Source organism: Drosophila tropicalis, unplaced genomic scaffold (genome assembly GCF_018151085.1).
Source record: "Drosophila tropicalis isolate 14030-0801.00 unplaced genomic scaffold, ASM1815108v1 contig_393, whole genome shotgun sequence".
Classification (NCBI taxonomy): Eukaryota; Metazoa; Arthropoda; class Insecta; order Diptera; family Drosophilidae; genus Drosophila; species Drosophila tropicalis.
Window position 1 is genome coordinate 1,828,898 of NW_027172855.1, and position 17,137 is coordinate 1,846,034.

The 17,137-nt window shown below is 28.8% G+C and overlaps 1 protein-coding gene across 3 annotated transcripts in view; it reads right to left on the reverse strand.

Annotated features, from left to right (window-relative positions):
* Positions 1 to 1,794: 1,794 nt before the first annotated feature.
* nAChRalpha6 (nicotinic acetylcholine receptor alpha6) overlaps positions 1,795 to 17,137 on the reverse strand; it is a 119,537-nt gene continuing 104,194 nt past the window's right edge. For 2 of the 3 annotated variants that reach the window (XM_068284361.1, XM_068284362.1), the window contains exons 9-14: positions 16,561 to 16,755; positions 9,375 to 9,461; positions 4,283 to 4,392; positions 3,993 to 4,207; positions 3,733 to 3,906; positions 1,795 to 2,802 (exon numbers count right to left, since the gene is read on the reverse strand). In XM_068284361.1, coding sequence (XP_068140462.1) covers positions 2,718 to 2,802; positions 3,733 to 3,906; positions 3,993 to 4,207; positions 4,283 to 4,392; positions 9,375 to 9,461; positions 16,561 to 16,755 — 866 coding nt within the window. In that variant the 3' untranslated portion in view covers positions 1,795 to 2,717. Of the gene's footprint in view, positions 2,803 to 3,732; positions 3,907 to 3,992; positions 4,208 to 4,282; positions 4,393 to 9,374; positions 9,462 to 15,117; positions 15,205 to 16,560; positions 16,756 to 17,137 lie in introns of all 3 variants that reach the window. The other variant, XM_068284363.1, reaches the window with a different exon arrangement.

A 17,137-nucleotide genomic window follows, 5' to 3' on the forward strand; every position in this document is an offset into this window, starting at 1 on the left:
ATTTCAATCATAATTATTTTGTGATTTTGTGTTCGTTATCATTTTTCATTATTACTTTTTCTTTTTTCAACAAGAGGAGGTAGGTTTTCATTTGATTTTGTGTAGAAAAAGGTTTCATTAGGTGGGTATTTGGAAAAGTATAAGTACACATATTAAATATTTATATATATCACTGTTATGCTTTTGTGGTTATACAACTTGAAATTTGGAGTTGTTGGAGTTTGACAGAAACTGCAGTTTAATCGAAAAATCGAAGCTCATTCTTATTTTTGGTAGGGGGACACAAAGGACAGTTAGAGGAAGAAAGACTTTAAATAAGTTCAAATAAATCAAAGTTTTTAATGTTTTGGCTATCTTTTCATCATTAATTCTAACAAAATTGCGATGCTATTTTCTTTCCGTACTTTTTGTTGTTTGTGTTGGTTTATTTTCGGTTGGTTGGTTGTTCAGTTTTTGGGCTGTTGCTTGCTCTATTCCGTTTATTAAAAATATATATGTACACATATATATCATATATGCACTTGTATGTATATATGCGGTGATATATGTGTGTCATAAAATATATATACACCGGTTTCTTACATATTTTGTATGTTTCGTTTGTTATTTTTTCTGTTTTTCTTCAAATATTGCTAAAGTTACTTCATCTTTTTTTGGATTTGACTAATTGGTTACTATAACTTTTGGGATTTTGGGGGTTGTTGTCGGTTTCGATTTTGTTTTTTTGCTACAATATTTCAACAATAAATTTTCTAAAAACAGCATGTTCCATTGAACATATAAGTATTTCTCAATGGTATGCTTTCAATGCAGTTTTTGTCATTTCTTTAAAATAATTTATGTTTACTATTTGTATGTTTGTCTCTATATTATTATATTAATTATTATGTGTCAGTTGTTTTTTTTTTTTTTGTCATATACCTTCTCACGTTAAGCTATTCACACCACTTTCACAACATTAAAGAAAAAGAAAGAAACAAAAATATAAGAAAAAGCTTACACAGTGAGAAAACTCTAAGCAAATTACAAGTCTTTAAAATAAAAAACTCTTCTCTTCTCTATCTAAGAATAACCCAGTGCCGGATTGTGTCAGAGTCAGATCACCATCGAATACACAAAAAATTTCTAAAATTAAAAGCTTTCTGGATTTAGTTTATTGAAATAAGTTGATGTATTTTTAGTCGCATTTGAAAAGATAACTTTTCGACAAATCAATTTTAAAACCATTAAAAATTTCAAAAATTGTTAAAAATTTGTTTAAGCTATAAATTTGTAAAGTTACGATTTTTTGAGAATTTTTTTGAATTTATTACCCGGGACCCTGTTCTATGACTAATCCGGCACTGAAATAAGCTGATTTTTCGCTTGCCTAAAAGCATTCACTCGGATTCATGCCTTGCAGATTTAGCTCAACGAAATTTTGGCATCATGATTATTTAATAAATATATATTAAAATTTATATTTTTGAGTGTGTATTCAATAAAATATTTAAATTGTTTTAGAAAAGCTTAGATAAATTAAACAATGTTAGGAAATCAAAAGCCACAAAGGCTTCTTTAGGAAATCAACTAATCAAGTAACTATTTCTAAAATCATTTTTCAAAAAATTACAAAAATAATTCAGGCATGTTTTCCTTATGAATGCTTTCGGTAAAAACAAAAAATATTATTGCATAAAATGTATTATTTTAATAGGAAATAATTGTTTCTGTCCTTATTAAATAGGGATCATATTTTAGTTGCAAATCAATTTGAATTTAATGGAATTAAATGAAAATTACTTGTTGGTCCACATGATCCCTAATAAAGTGAAATGAAATAGTAATTATATGCAAAGAGAGAGGGTTGCTTAAAAAGTTACTATATTCGAAGTGAAATTTTTGTATTCACATCCACAAATTGTTGCTGTCCCTTGTCAATTTTATTTGTTTTGTTGTCCTTTTTTTGGTTTGTAACATTTGTCAATTAAGTGCTTGAGTGTGTGTATGTGTGTGTCTGTGTCCTATTGTGGGTTTCTTTGTGTGTGTGTATGTGTGTTTGCCATTTTAAATACATATCTAATGTCTCATAGGAACAATCTCTTATATATATATATATATATATATATGTATATATCTATTATGCATCTTGTTGCCTCTTTGCCGGTGTTGTACATACATAAATTATAGCAACTCGGCAAGTTAATTAACTTATAACTTTGTTATTGTACATAATACATATGTAATTATGTCTATGTGTGTTTCATTTTGTTGTTGTCTTTATAATTTTATCTTCATCTCATCACACACATCCTTTTTTTTTGTTGCTTCTTATTTATTTTTTTTGTATCTGTTTCTTGTTTCGGCAGTAATTTTTGCTTTAATTTTCTTTTGTCCATAAAATATTTCTTACTTTGGTTTTTTTCTGATGTTTTGTTTTGGTTTTTTTTTTCTGAAATTTACTTATAATTTATATTTATTTAATTTTCATGTTGACTTAAAAATGTAATTAACAATTTTTTCGCTTTGTTTCGAAGCAGTTTTGCTAGGTTTTTTTGAAAAAAGAAACTTAACTAGGACTTCCTCATCGATTTGGGAAGTACTTGGAAGACATACATACAAGTGTTGTATGCCCATGTGTGTGTGTGTGTTTATTAGAAATATATCCGTATCCTGTGTATGTATGTATGTATATATGTATGTGTGTTTTCTAGCTTAATTGTCTAAATTGAGCGGCCTTATTGCACAATTATATGCGGAGCTGAGAGCAGCACGGTTACCGTTGCAATAATCGTAAAGAGCGTGAAAACAATTAAACAAAATCTGTGAAGTAGAAAAGAGAAGAGAACAGAGTGAGCATGAACAAAACAAAATGGCGGCATTTCGCCATTTCTAGGTGTTGGCCATGTTTGAATATTTATACCACGTGTGTGTGTACGTGCCAAGCAATTTGCCGGAAGTTGTGTGCGCCAAATGCGTCTCTCGTGCGGGCTTAATTGTTTGATTTAGATGGCAGCAGCTCAAAGTAAACCGCTTGTTTGTTGGCATTAGGTAAACTCCTACACACACACACACACACACACGCGGCTTGTGTATATACAAACATATGTATGTATATTATATCACATGGATGTACATATATGTGCTTTTAGACACAATAAGGGTTTAGGTTAACTAACGAGTTTCTTTAAAATTGTTTTAAGATTATTTTTGAGATTTTCAATTTGATATTAATTAAAGATCAACTAACGGATATCCTATCTAACTATCCGATCTATTTGCTGTGATCAACGTATCTTTAGAAACCATAGGCTCCACTGAGTCGTGAATTTTACAAGTTGAAAAATCTTGATCTGCTATCTGAAAGAATTAATGCACTCAACTTCTACGTCTGCCTTAAACGAACTCAATAAGAGATTACTTAATAGATATAGTTGGGCCTGTTTTAGTATTATGGCTATTCCACTTAACTCTATATTAACACCGTTAAGGCTGAGCTTATACAAACATATGAAAATAATATGTACAATAAGAACTTGTACTATTCAAAATGATCTTTAAATATCCTGACTTCTTAGTTAAGGTAAATGGTTTAGTTTATTGAGATTTGCCTTTGAAAAGAAACGTCTTCAGTATAAGCTCCTCTTAGAGGATTCAGAAAACTTGGATATAGATAAAGTTAGTCTTTGTTTTAGTATACCTGTCTGTATTGACTTTCAAGTTGTCTGAATTCTGTGTGTATTATCTACTTACCTATCCACAACCATTGCAGCGAATTTCCAATCGCTTATCAATTCCGCTTCATCGTCAGCTTTGCGCATGCGCGCCGTTATAAATTGCAATTCTTTAAGAATTAAGTGTAAATCTTTATGATTGCATCCTATTGCAGTATGATGCTCCTCCACCGTTGTGGGTCGGCCAAAGCTACTACAAATTGGCCATAGAAATAAAAACAGATTTAAGTTTGATTTTCATAACAATTTGTTGTTTTGCTTGTGATATAGGTTACTTACGCCGACGAACCGATGGCGGTCTGTGATCCCGATATTGTGTGCCGAAAATCATCATCAATATCGAGAACATTGGCTAGTAGGGATTTGGAAGAACGTTCTTTTAATTCCAATTCCTTCATGCGATTGCTTAATAATATTGTTTTGCGTGTGATTTTGCGGCCGGGTCGACCCATTCGCAAAATCCAGGGCAGCCATTGTAGGAAAACGGATTTGATCTTAAAAAAAAAAAAAAAAGTTTGTTTTGGTAATTAAAATATTGAATATATAGAGTCAGCTTTTGGAGTACTTACCCACGGTGGCATCTCGTGTATATCCGCTGTGCGATGATGATAGTTGAGTACCACAACCGTTAGCACCACAGATGATGCAACCATGAACATGATGCAATTGAAATAGGTGCCTAGATGTTGATCACGTCATCGATTATCAAATTAAAAACACAAAAAACAAACAAAAAATAATAGAAAAATATATTAATATTTTTAGTCCTTGGGTCCTATTCAATTTAATAGTTTTTTTTTTTTTGGCAACACTAAGAACAAAAGCCTTGAAATAAAAAACTTTATACAATAATTTACTTTAGTATTTATATTCATTTCATAGAGTTAAAAAAAATGTGATTTTTTTTTTCAATTTTGGATGCTTTTTTGTGATTAGCTTTACGACTACTTATATGTACATACTTTTAGTTACAACGGGGTGACAGTTTTCACATGCTTTAAAAACATGCAGTTTAGTTTCACAAACTTTCTACTAGGATATGCTCTAAGGACAGTTAAATAGATTAAGATCATGTGAAAGATCACGTTAATTATATCATGTGAGGGTAAGACTTAACTGGAAGCACATTAGTTTAGTACAAGGGTTAAAAAAGGTTCAATTCTAAAACTTTATTTATATATTTTTTATGACTTGATTGGAATTGGCTTTCATCAAGACCCCATTTTGAAAATATATTCATTCAAGCTTAATTTCTTATATAGAAATCTGCTAGTTTTTGTTTTTTAAGCTGTAGTAAGTTAGCAATGTTTAGTTTAGTTTAGTTTCGGCTGAAAATTAACTCATCTACTTATTTTAATTTTAGAATTGTGTGTATGTAATCTTCAACTATTATTTTATATACACAGATTGAAGATAGAAGAGTATTAAGTCGAATAAAAATATTAAATATAGCCATAAAATAAACTAAAATTTATTTTTTTGCACTTTTCTTTATTGTCAACGTAAATTCCAAATATTATAGTAATGAAAAAAACTTAATGAGAATTTAATTTTTGATGTAAGTCTGTTTTTTAGAGAATTATTTACAGATAATATTTTTTTCGTCAAACAGAACAGGCAATTTTTGGGAAAGTAAAATCAAAATTAAGTGTAAATATTTACTTATATATTTTTGAAAAATTTACAAAAAAAAAGGAAGCATAACTAAAGATTTTGTATTATAGATTAAAGAATTTTGTTTCAAATGTTAATCATAACTTTTCTTTAAGGAGTTGTGTTTCCAAACAAAAGTTGATTATTTTTTTAACTTTGATCTATGTACATCTAAATGACTGTCCTTTGGCAATAATTTTATGAAGGTCACAAAGGTCACGGCACAATATTTATTTATACTAAATAATAAACATACTCATGCATACATAAGTCGAACATTTCTAATTGATAAAATGTGAATGTGAATTTTATACATAAATGTTTATTCTTATAATTCATTTAAGTTTTGCACTGTAAAAATGTTTTAACTAAATTCTCAGTGAATATTTAAATATATACATATATCATATATATTTAAGGCATTTATCAATTGGTTTAGTCAGCTTTTGATACTTGGATGTGAGGAATCTTTGATTTGATTGATTTTTGATTTGTTTTGATTTAATTCGTTTTCATTTCGACTACAATCATTTTAAAGTGTTAGTTTTGTGTATTTTTGTTAAAATTTCAGAGTTTTGATTACGTCTTTGGTTTCTTTGCACCCTGGTAAGCATTAAGGTTCAGCCAAAAAAAAAAAAAAAAAAAAGGTTATGGAAAAAAGTATTAGGGGTATCTATGCATGTATGTATATGCTGAAGGGGCAGGCAGTCCTTAAGGATACTTTTGCGTTCTTGTTTCTCATGCTCTCACCTACTTTATGCGCGACTCGCTTCTCGATTTTTAAATTATTTTACAAATTTCATTTCATGATTTTTATTCAGATTGGATTTTTGGCTAATTAGTAAGACTTTGTACATTTTCATTAAATTTGTTTTAGCAGCTAAAAGAGAGAAATCTTATTTGTTGATTCTAGGAATTTCGTTTTTTTTTTTTTTTTTTTTTAATACTTTTTTAAAGTGTTTTGTTTTGTTAAATGATAAATTGAAATGTTTTGTGTTTTAGATTATTGTTTTGTAGACGAATACCTAATAGAGGCACCGCCTCGCTTGTCTTTGTAATGACATTGCCGACCAATAAAGAGAAAACTGTTTGCGATAGTAGTATAGTAACACCTGGAAAATATTTATGGTCAAGAATTGCGTTTTGTTTAATACAATGTATGTTTATAGAGCATATAAAGGAAACACTTTCAAAGTGCCATCAATTTGGCTTGTCAAAGAGAAAAAGTGATAGTTTTTTTCCAGAGAGAGAGAGAGGGAGAGAGAAAGTTAGAGAGATATTAGTTGGTTAGTTAGACCCTAAATGATATTTTTTGGCTGAACCTTTTTGCAAAAGCTTTTGTATTTGGGCGGCATTTGAGTATGTATAATATAATTATGTTCATATATATTATTGAGTGCATTTATGGGTTTAAAGTTTGAATAAAAAATATCAAGGCATCAATCAAGCTTACACATTAGTTTGCATTGGGACCCATAACGAAATGATATTTTTTTGTTTTTCGGTTTATCCTACATTTTTTAGTTAATATTGTTCATTAAGTATGACAAATTCTCTTCACATTTTTCCAAAAAAGGTTCTCAAGCAAAAAATATCATTCCGAGAAAACAAAATGAAATGAAAATGGGCCAAAAGTAGTAGTAAGTAAGTATGTGTTATATATATATATATGTGTGTGTATTAGAAGTTATAGCCGAAAGTAGCTTATCAATCAAAGAAAAATCGAAATAAAAACTAAAAGGAAGATACACTTGAAATAGCTGGTGATTGGTTTTGGAATTGGTTAGTGGAAAAATATCATTTGATCTATGGCATTTAGGATAGGGTGGACTGAGCATTATCTGTATCTGTGTGTGGGTGTGTATGTGTCTGTGTAAATGTGTGGGTGTTGGTGTATATATGTGTGTGCGTGTGTGTATATGTTTTGAAAAGCGTACGAGCGAGAACGAAGGGTGAAAATATATGTATATATATAATTGATTAAAAGTATTTTTTTTGCTGATATATGCTAAATGCTAAATAAGGTGATTTATGAAGTGAATTTTATAAACCAAATCAAATACAAATCAAAGTTTTAAAAATTAAATTAAATTTTTTTTCGTTTCTTTTCTTGTTTTCTTGTTTTTCTTGTCTTGATATTTTCAGTTGTTTTCACGCCGATGACGCTGACGACGACGACATCCATTTTTGGGCTTATTCATTCTTGTATATTCATTCATTTGGATTAGTTTATTCACGAGTATTTTCCCAAACTCACTTGTATTGAAATCTGTCTCATAAGTATCTTTTGTAATTGATAGTGAGAGTTTGATTATTTACGAAGTTTGAAATTAAATAGTACAATTAATGTGTACTATAAGTTAAAAAAAAAAAAAATAAATTTCAAATTTATTTCATATATATTTTGTTGGGTTTTGTAAAGTGAAAATTGCTTGGCATAATTATAAAACCAAGTTATGTAATAAAAATGGTGAACAATTTTCGATGCAAGAAAACATTTTTGTTCGAATACTTTTGGCCAATTTGCAATTGGATTTCGTTCTGAATTCTGAAGTGAAACGAACTTTTATTTAAGAAGTTTTCAAAAAATGTTATTTTAAGTCTTCTTGGTGTTATATTGGATAAATAAATATATTTGGAAAGATGATTAGATCGATCAGTCTAGGGCTTAAAAAATATTCATTAAGCTGGACTTTGAATAAATAGTTTTAGTGTAACAACTGAAGAATTAATTAGTTTAAATTTCGAATCACTTTTCATATAAATTATGAATGAACTTAAATTTTTTTTTTGTATAGAAAAGGTGAACGAATAATTTGAATATGAAATTTTGAAGTTTTCAGAACACTTTTTGATTCAAATTGTAATGAAAATTTTGAAGAGATTCATTAGCAAAAATCTCAAGAATTTTGGAATTTTTATGCATCAAATTGTTGTTATTTCACCAAAATCAAGTTACAGAAGAGAATAAGTTTTTTTTTTTTGTATAGAAGTGAAATCATTGACGTAGCTTCAAAAATGTAGTAAGTTCGTTTTTTGTGCTTAGTTAAGAAGTTCTTGTAGATAGATTTTTGTTTGCCACGTTTCAATGAGAAAGAAAGTTATAGAGAAAGTAAGGTGAGATAGTTCAGAAAATATATATAATAATTTATATATATATATATATAATATAGATAACGATAGCATTTAAAAGATGACTTTATACTTTTTTTTTTTGTTTTGTTATATATTTTTTTCTTTTTAGGGAGATAGAGTTACGTTGCTTTGAGGGGCATTTGGATTGGATTTGGTTATTAAAAAAGCAAAACCATGAAAATTATATATTTTTTGTTTGTTTTTGGGTTGTAAAAATGAACGGGTAGAGTGAGATAGACTGATAGATAGACAGACAGAGAGATAGATAGAGAAAGAGAGATAGAGTGAAATAGAGATAGCAACACAATATTATGATCAACTAAGAAACGATTTTCGTTTAGAACAATTTTAGAAAGAATTAGTTAAGTTGAGTTTGAATTGATTTGGTTTTTGTTTTTTTTTCATTTAGTTAGTTAGTAATTAGTAAACATAGTACGAAGTACACAAATAACATTTAACAACTTGTTGGCAATTTTTTTTTTGAATATTTTTGATGACTTTGGTTTTTTTTGGTTTAGTTAGACTAAAACTTTATTTAATCGGTTTTTTTTTTTTTTTTTTTTTTTTTTGGTTTGGTTTTTAGTTAAGGATTAGATATGCGAACAATTTAGCAAATGTGTGTGAATAATCATAATAGAATATATATATATATAACAACAATAACAATAATATTTATGAATATATATAGATATATATATATATGTATGTACGTATATGTAAATCATATTAAATTTGTTAATTAATCAGTTAGTTTTTTTTGGTTTTGTTTGACAAATTTGAATATATATTTGCATTTTTTTTTTTGTATATATATATTAATTTTTGTATTTTTTTTTTTTTTGTATTTTTTGTATTTTTAAATGCAATCGCTACCTAACAAGGGGATTGCATCAGATACTTGGGGCAATGTCTCAGCTACAAGGTTGAGAAACACTGTGAGCGATAGAAGAATTGTAACTCCTGAAACAAAAGAATTGAATTTTGGTTTTTTTGTTGTTGTTTTGTTTGTTTGAAAATCACAATAGAATAATAAAATGACAATATCGAAAATTAAATAACCAGTGAAAATTAAAAAAGAATCAAACGTACAATTATGTTATATGTTGTTGGTTGTATTGTTGTTGTTGTTGTTGTTGTTATTGTTATTGTTTTTGCTGTTGTTGTATTGTTGCTGTTGTTTGTTGTTGTTATTGTTATAAGTGTGTAATTTGTTATTAATGTTAGTAACTTGACATTTTGACTTTTTGCTTTCGCTCTGTGATTAAGTCAATTTTTGCGATTTTTATTATTTGAATTGTTTTTGTTGTTGTCGTGTATATATTGCATTTTTTTTTTTTTGACCAAATATTTCTCTATTTAGAATTAACATTTATTGGCTTTGAATTTGTTTTTTTTTTTTTGCTATCTCAATGAAGTGTTAATGAGTATATGCTTGAGTATGGTAGTAACTCAACTAAAATATTGATTAGGATCAACTAAAGTCGGGGGGAAATATACGAGATAATAAGTAGGCCGAAAGTGTAAAGTAAAAACCATGTCCTAAAGAGAGTGGAAATGATGGTCCCCTTCGCTATTATCGCTAAATAAACACTTTGAAGGAGAAAGATACGATTCAAAAAACTGAAATCTTTAAGTATTATTTTGATTTGTCACTAAAACAATTTTTCACACAAAACTATTTAGACATCAGTTTATTATGAATAAAATTTGTTTCTGAAAGCCAAAATTCTTAAGTGATAACCATTTAGAGAGAAAAGTTTCTAGTGACTTGTTTTCTTGAACTTAACTGGCAAAATTCATAAATTCGAATTATTTGGGGAAATATAAAATTAATAAAATCGAATATTTTTACTCCTTAGTAAAAGAAATAGATTACCAAATTTAGCTACCGAATGGTATTCATTTTATTTGTTAATACTGTGAGATGGAACTAATTTGGCAATCGCTTTAAAATTAAAAATTTGAAAAAGAGTTTGAAAAATTGCTGGGACTTCTTTTTCGAGTATTCTCAACAGTTTTAAATCTTCGTATCTACGATGTTAAAATTATACATTTTTGTTTTGCTCAGAAAATTTTGGCTTGAAGAAGCATATATCTCCATAACATGACCCATTATTATATAATATTCTTTTAAATTGAAACGCAAGCTGCTAACTATATCATTTATCTGTATGCACACATACAAAATTCGTTAAATTCGTGTCCGCCACTGTACATATGTTGTATCCTTCTTAAACGTTGAGATGATTTTGTGAATAAAATATAAAATTTATTTTGAAAATATCGAAATGGGAAAACTTGAAATACTTGAATAAGTTATCTGTTAGGCAATACTCCAATTCTGTAATTCACATTACTTAATATTTTTAAACATTTTAAATTTTGGTCATTGAAAAATTGGAAGACCATATATGCAACTACATAGCATAGAATGATCAATCAAACGCCCTACTTCCCTGCCAGAGTGTAGAGCCCGAGATGGAGTAAGTAAGTTCAATTTTCACGTTTTTTTTTTTTGCCTTTTGGTAAACTTGGTGGACGAAAAGTAGATGGCCTGCTGTTGGCCACATCCTCTCAACTTTTACCCATTATAAAAGTTATAAAGTAGCAGAAGTTTGCGTTCATTTTTTTTTTTTTTGTATTTTTCTCCGTCTCTCGTTTACTACTGTATTTTCTTTTTCCTTTGCCTGTTTGAAGAATATTTGTAAATTGAACTCGAACTCGAAGTGGAGCTCAAGTCAAACTATGCCTGGGTGTGTCTGTACTTAAGAAGGCTTTTTCTATTTAGTTTGCAGCATTTCCACCCACCTTGGGACTACGTGTTGGCCTAACTTCAATGGGGGGCTGGGGAGGCAGCTTATTTCATTATTTCTGCGTGAGGTATTAGTAAAATAAAATGAACAATTTTTTTGCTTTGCATGGCTTTTTTTTTGTTCTGTTCTTCTTGAAAAGGTAATGGAGTTTGGGGGTTACATAATCATATGACATAATATGAACGCATGATGAGACAGGAGCATCATGAACGATACGATATTATGTGGAGTTGCAACTCAACCATCTGATCAAATGGATCTGCATAAAATGCAAGTTCAAATGTTGCGCAATTTCATTTTAGATTTTTTAGCATTTTGGTATTTAAGTTGAATTGATTTTTAAATTGGATTAAGGGTGTTTGAGGGGGGTTTGGATGATTCTCTATATATTTATGCAAGATCTGAGTGATTATCTGGTTACTGGGTTTTATTTGGGTGGGGTAGGAGGGGAGCTAAGTTTTAAAAGTCAGGAGTTTAAAGGGACAAATGAGTGTATACAACTTTTTCATTGAATTTTGTCTTTAAGCATTGTTTTTTTTTTTTTTTTTTTAGTTTATTATATGTATTTTATGGTTGCTGTAAAGTGTGTGAAATTGGAATTCATTTTATTTGTTATTTAATTTTTTGTATGTGACTTTTGTGCAAAAACAAAGAGTTCTTGCCAGACAGAGAGCGAGAGAGAGAGAGAGGGAGAGAGATAGAGCAAGATTTAAAGATATACAGATTATATAGATCAAGAGAGAGTTATATATTTGAAGAAATCAAGTATTTAGCTTTACTTTAAATTTTGTTACTCAGATTTGGTTTTGTGTTGGTTTCTTTTTGGTTTTTTTGTTTCTCATATTTGGCCTTATAGCATGCGCGTTTTCAGAGTTCGTTCGAATTGTATCTATCGGATATAATTTTGGTTCTTTTCCTCCATGTAGTTCTGAGTGAGAGTTTGGTGTACTTACGTCTGTTTTGAGGTGTACGTTATTTACAGTGTTCAGTTTTGTTTTGTGAGTGATAAGTGGCATAATTATAAGTTTATATATAGAGGTATATAGTATAAAGATCGATGGTATAGATATTTTTCGGCTTAAAGAAAAATAAATACCTACCAAAATGACTAAAAATGCATTTAATTATACATATTTACTCGATCCTATCTCTATATATATTTTTGTATAAAAATATGTATAATGTAGTTATGTTTATTAAATGTATGGTTTTCCTCTCTATTCTCTACCAAGTATCAAAATGACATTGGCTGGCTTTTGATTTGTTCTTTCTTTGCTACAAAGTAAACTACAATAGTTGCTCTAGTATTGATTTTGTGTTTTCCTTTGGTTTTTTTGTTTATTACAAGGAAAAAATGTAACTACTTGGTTTGTTTTTGGAAAACATTTTGTTGTTTCTTTTTGTTGCAACTAACCATTTATGTACATATGCATGTGTATATGAAATTAACTGACTCTGCATACACAAATGTATATTTTTGTTTTATATTTGTGGTTTTCAGTTGGGATTTTTGGTTTTTGTTTGATTAAGCAAATGCAAATTGTATTTTGGTTCTGTGGTTGAAATTTCTGAGAGGTTGAAACAAAACTCCGTTGCTTTGTTTTGTTCGTAGCTCAAATAAATTATGAGTAAATAATTCATTATTTGAATAAAAAGTAACAATAAAACATCAATGAAGATGCCAACGATTTCCATTTGGCATGAATTTAGTTTGAGTTGCTTGTAAAGTCAATGAACTTGAACTGTTTGCAGAAGTTTACTGACCTTAGCTCTATGATTTGAATGATTTCGAATGACTAAGTATTTGGACTACACTCATTCGGTATGAATACTAAACAGGCCACGAATACTAAGAGCTTTGTGTGCGTTCTTCAACAAATTGCAGTTAATATTTCGAAAACTCTAACTAAGTCATCCAACTACGAGATACTTAGAATACTCGTTTCATTCATTTTGCGATGTATACATGAGAGTACTTTGATACATTTGATTCAATGATTCATTCATTGCTTTGAAATATCGAAGAAAATTCGTTCAAAAGTATTTGGAAAACTGAACTTCTTACATTCAACTTAAGTACTGAGAACTCTGATTTCTGTTTTTGAGTTTTTCTCTTCGAGAAATCAGTTGAATAATATAAAACCTTATGAAGATCTATTAATATTCGTTACATTTATCATTACAATTTGCATTGGCTTATTATATTTTCATGTTTTTTTTTCCAACTTTTTTGTTTACATTTTCTTGTTGCTGTTGTTTCTACTCGGAAAAACACAAAAAAAAAAAGAACTTAAGAATTGATAAAGCTATATTTGGACACTGTATTTAACACATTTTGTTTGTCTTCTGTTTATATTCTTTATTGGTAGCGAAAAAAGGTTGTTCGTTGGATTTGTTTTTTTGTATTTATTATAGTTTTTGCTATATACAATTGTTATCTAGATTTAAAATACATTTTCTTTAATTAAGCTTTCAGTCTATTTTTTTTTTTGGTTTTTAATGAGATTTTAATGCTGCTTTGATGATTTTAGATATCAGGCAATTATGAATGAGGAGGGGGGAAGGATCCCATATTGTACAGGTTTATATATAGGCATATATGATTAATTACGTTTTTAGACACACTAAAGTCAAGCGATATATACATGATGAGTAACTGATGGGATTTATTTAATTGATTTAATATATAATACGTTAAATAAAAATAAAAAAATTTTTCGATATAGTAGTAAGACAGAGAAATGATAGCTAAAGGAGGGAGATACGGATGTCGGAGATTGGGGGAGTACACAAACCAACAAATCGACTAACAAACAAACAAACGAACTGACAGAAACAACAACTCAAAAACCGATTATATAGGCTTGGGGATCAAGAGTAAAATACAGCAAAAAGAAAAAAAAACAGAAATTGAAAACTTATTCTAGTTGGTTTTTTTTTTTTTCTTTTTTTGGAAACTGCTTGAGTGTTGTTGTGCTACTGTGTGTGTTTGAGTGTGTGGGATGTGTGTGTGTGTGTGAGGGTATGGGTATGTGTAGTCAAATACCAATTATGTCAGAGCTTGTTTTTATGATTTTTTTTTGAACTTTTAAGAGAATGAGCAGCTGAGTAGAAAATCTATTGTAGTCACTAGTTAAAGTAAAGTAATAGTAAGTAGAAGTAGTTTTATAGAAGGAAAAATAGACTTTATAGAAAAAGTTTTATGATTTTTATTAGCTAGCTAGTAGAAGAAAAGAGAAAATGAAATAAAATTGTATTGCTCTGGCTTCTTGAAATGTACTTTACATGACTTAAGACAGGCATACATAGTTTAGATAGAGATAGTTGTAGAAGTAGTTGTTGTAGTAGTAGGAAGTGGTTTTTATATCTGATTTTGTATTTGATTTATAGTTATTATAGGTAGGTAGAGTTCTATCCAAGTTCCTTTTTGTGGTCCATACATACAAGAAGTATTAAGTTATAGATATATAGATATATGTATAAAGTAGTAGTAGTCATTCTCCATTCTGGGTGTGTTTTGTGTAAGATCTAAATAATTGGCATTTTCTTCTAGAGATTTTCGATTTGAAGTTAGTATATTTTTTGTAAAATTTTGTTCTTGCTTGTTTTTCTTTTTTTTTTTTTGCACTACATAAATTTGAAAACTAATGATCGAAAATAACAAAAGACATAATTGAAACAATTAAAGTAAAACGAAAACGAGTTAATAATATAGCATTTTTCTTGCTCTTGGAATGCACAGCTTGGGCTTTTTTCTATATATGTATATAGCAAATCATTACGTGTATGTTTTAAGTGTGTACCTATAAGAGGAACAGCATCCGACGTTGTCGGCATAGACTCAGCAACAAGGTTTAGAAAAACTGTTAATGATAGTAGTATAGTTACGCCTGGAATTGAGAGATATTTATAAATAAATATATAAACAATAAACACAATTCGACAAATCAGTAAAAAGAAAAAAAAAAATAAATTCTTTAACCAAACTAAACTTAATAAGTACACAAAGAGAAGAATCAAATCAATAAGACATAGAGAAATAAACTGATAGAATTTATTAAATATATTTTAATGTATATATATATATAAAGAGGATATTGAAAAATCGTTTACATTAGTTTACGTTTCAATTTAATTGGGGAATTGCAGATCTTTTGGCAAACGAATACAAAATGAATTAGTCAAGCAATTCAGAAGTATAGTGGTTAGTTGTTTCATATGATCATAAGGATCATATATTCAAGAAAACAGATCTTAATCTTGTTTTTGTAGTGTTGAGAAGTAAGTATATGTGAAAGATAAGAGATGGTCAATCAACGTTATTTAAACTTTAGTTCTAAGAGAAAGCCACAGAATATAATAGTGTAAAAGCCGAATCAAGTTCAATCTTAGAAAGAAAATTAAATGAAAGGCAGGAACAATTAAGTTCTAAAGGCTTGAGAGTTGCAGATGTTGAACGCTAAAACCAGTTGGGAATTACAATTACTAACTGACGTAGAAAGAGGGTAAGAAAAGCTTATGTCATCGTTTTTTGTAGACATGCGTACTTTTTAAAGGACGAACTTGTCTTTGCTTAGCATATTTTCAATTGAAATTCTTTTTTCTTATATTTGGCTTAAAATTCACATTAAATATTCTTCAGAACCAACTCATTTTTGAACTCGTTTACCAAGATTTGCATTAAATATGTATTTATTTAAGGGAAAGTCACAACTTTATTAGTTTAAAAGGCGACTAAGACTGTTTAGTAGGCTTAATAAGGGGTATATCCTTTAATTTAATATTTTATTTTTTTTTTTGTTGTCACTTTTACATTTTACTTAATCAAATGAAAAAAATTTAAAATCATGCATAGTTTGAATTTGATTTATTATTTGGACTAGAATCTTTAAAAGCAGCAGCGTATATATATAACTTTTTTTTTAAAAAGAGGTTTTTATTTTTTTAATTTGTTGTTGTTTTTTTTCTTTTATTATTTAAAATCCAGCTAAGCCTCATTTCGCTACCTTGGCTGCTTTGCCTAACCAAAGAAATTCGAAGCCCTGACTAAATGCTTACAAAAAATGGTTTACCACAATATTCTGTAAAGAGCTGCAATAAAATATATAACTTTTTGAATAGTAAATTTCCAAATTAACGATCGATATCGATAATTTTTCCATCGTAGTAGATTCTTTTGTTTTTAAATGTTCTATATTCGTTTTTTTTTTATTTATGGTCTTAACTGGAAACATTTGCATACTCACCCAATGTTAGTTTTTCACCCGAATCTGGTGGCAATGTGAAACCCAATAGGGCCATCGATGATATTAGCACACATGGTACAATTAAATTAAAAAAATAATATAATGTACGTCGACGTATTTGTATAGTAAAGGTGATATCAACATATGGTTCAGGGCAGCAGGCGTAGACTATGGTATTTTTCTTTCCCGGCATGGCTGGACATCAGAGTCGAAAAATTAATGTATATAGATCGATTAGTAAAGTTCATAATTTCAAATCGATAAAGAGACATACACACACACACATACACGCACACAGACATTGACATTTGTGACTTGTGTGTATGTACATAAAGCAAAATGGATCAAAATTCTTCTTATGGCATAACACTTTAATGTTTAAAAAATTGAAAATTTTGAAAAGACTAACTCAAAATTATATTGGCATAACAATAATATTAGAATTTAGAAAGTCTATACATACAACTAATAATCATTTAATTATTTAAGCACTAATTTAGTCAAGCTGTTATGCCATTATCGTCTTCTAATAAAACTCTTTCTGATCCATTTGATTCATGTACAAACTTTGCACAGA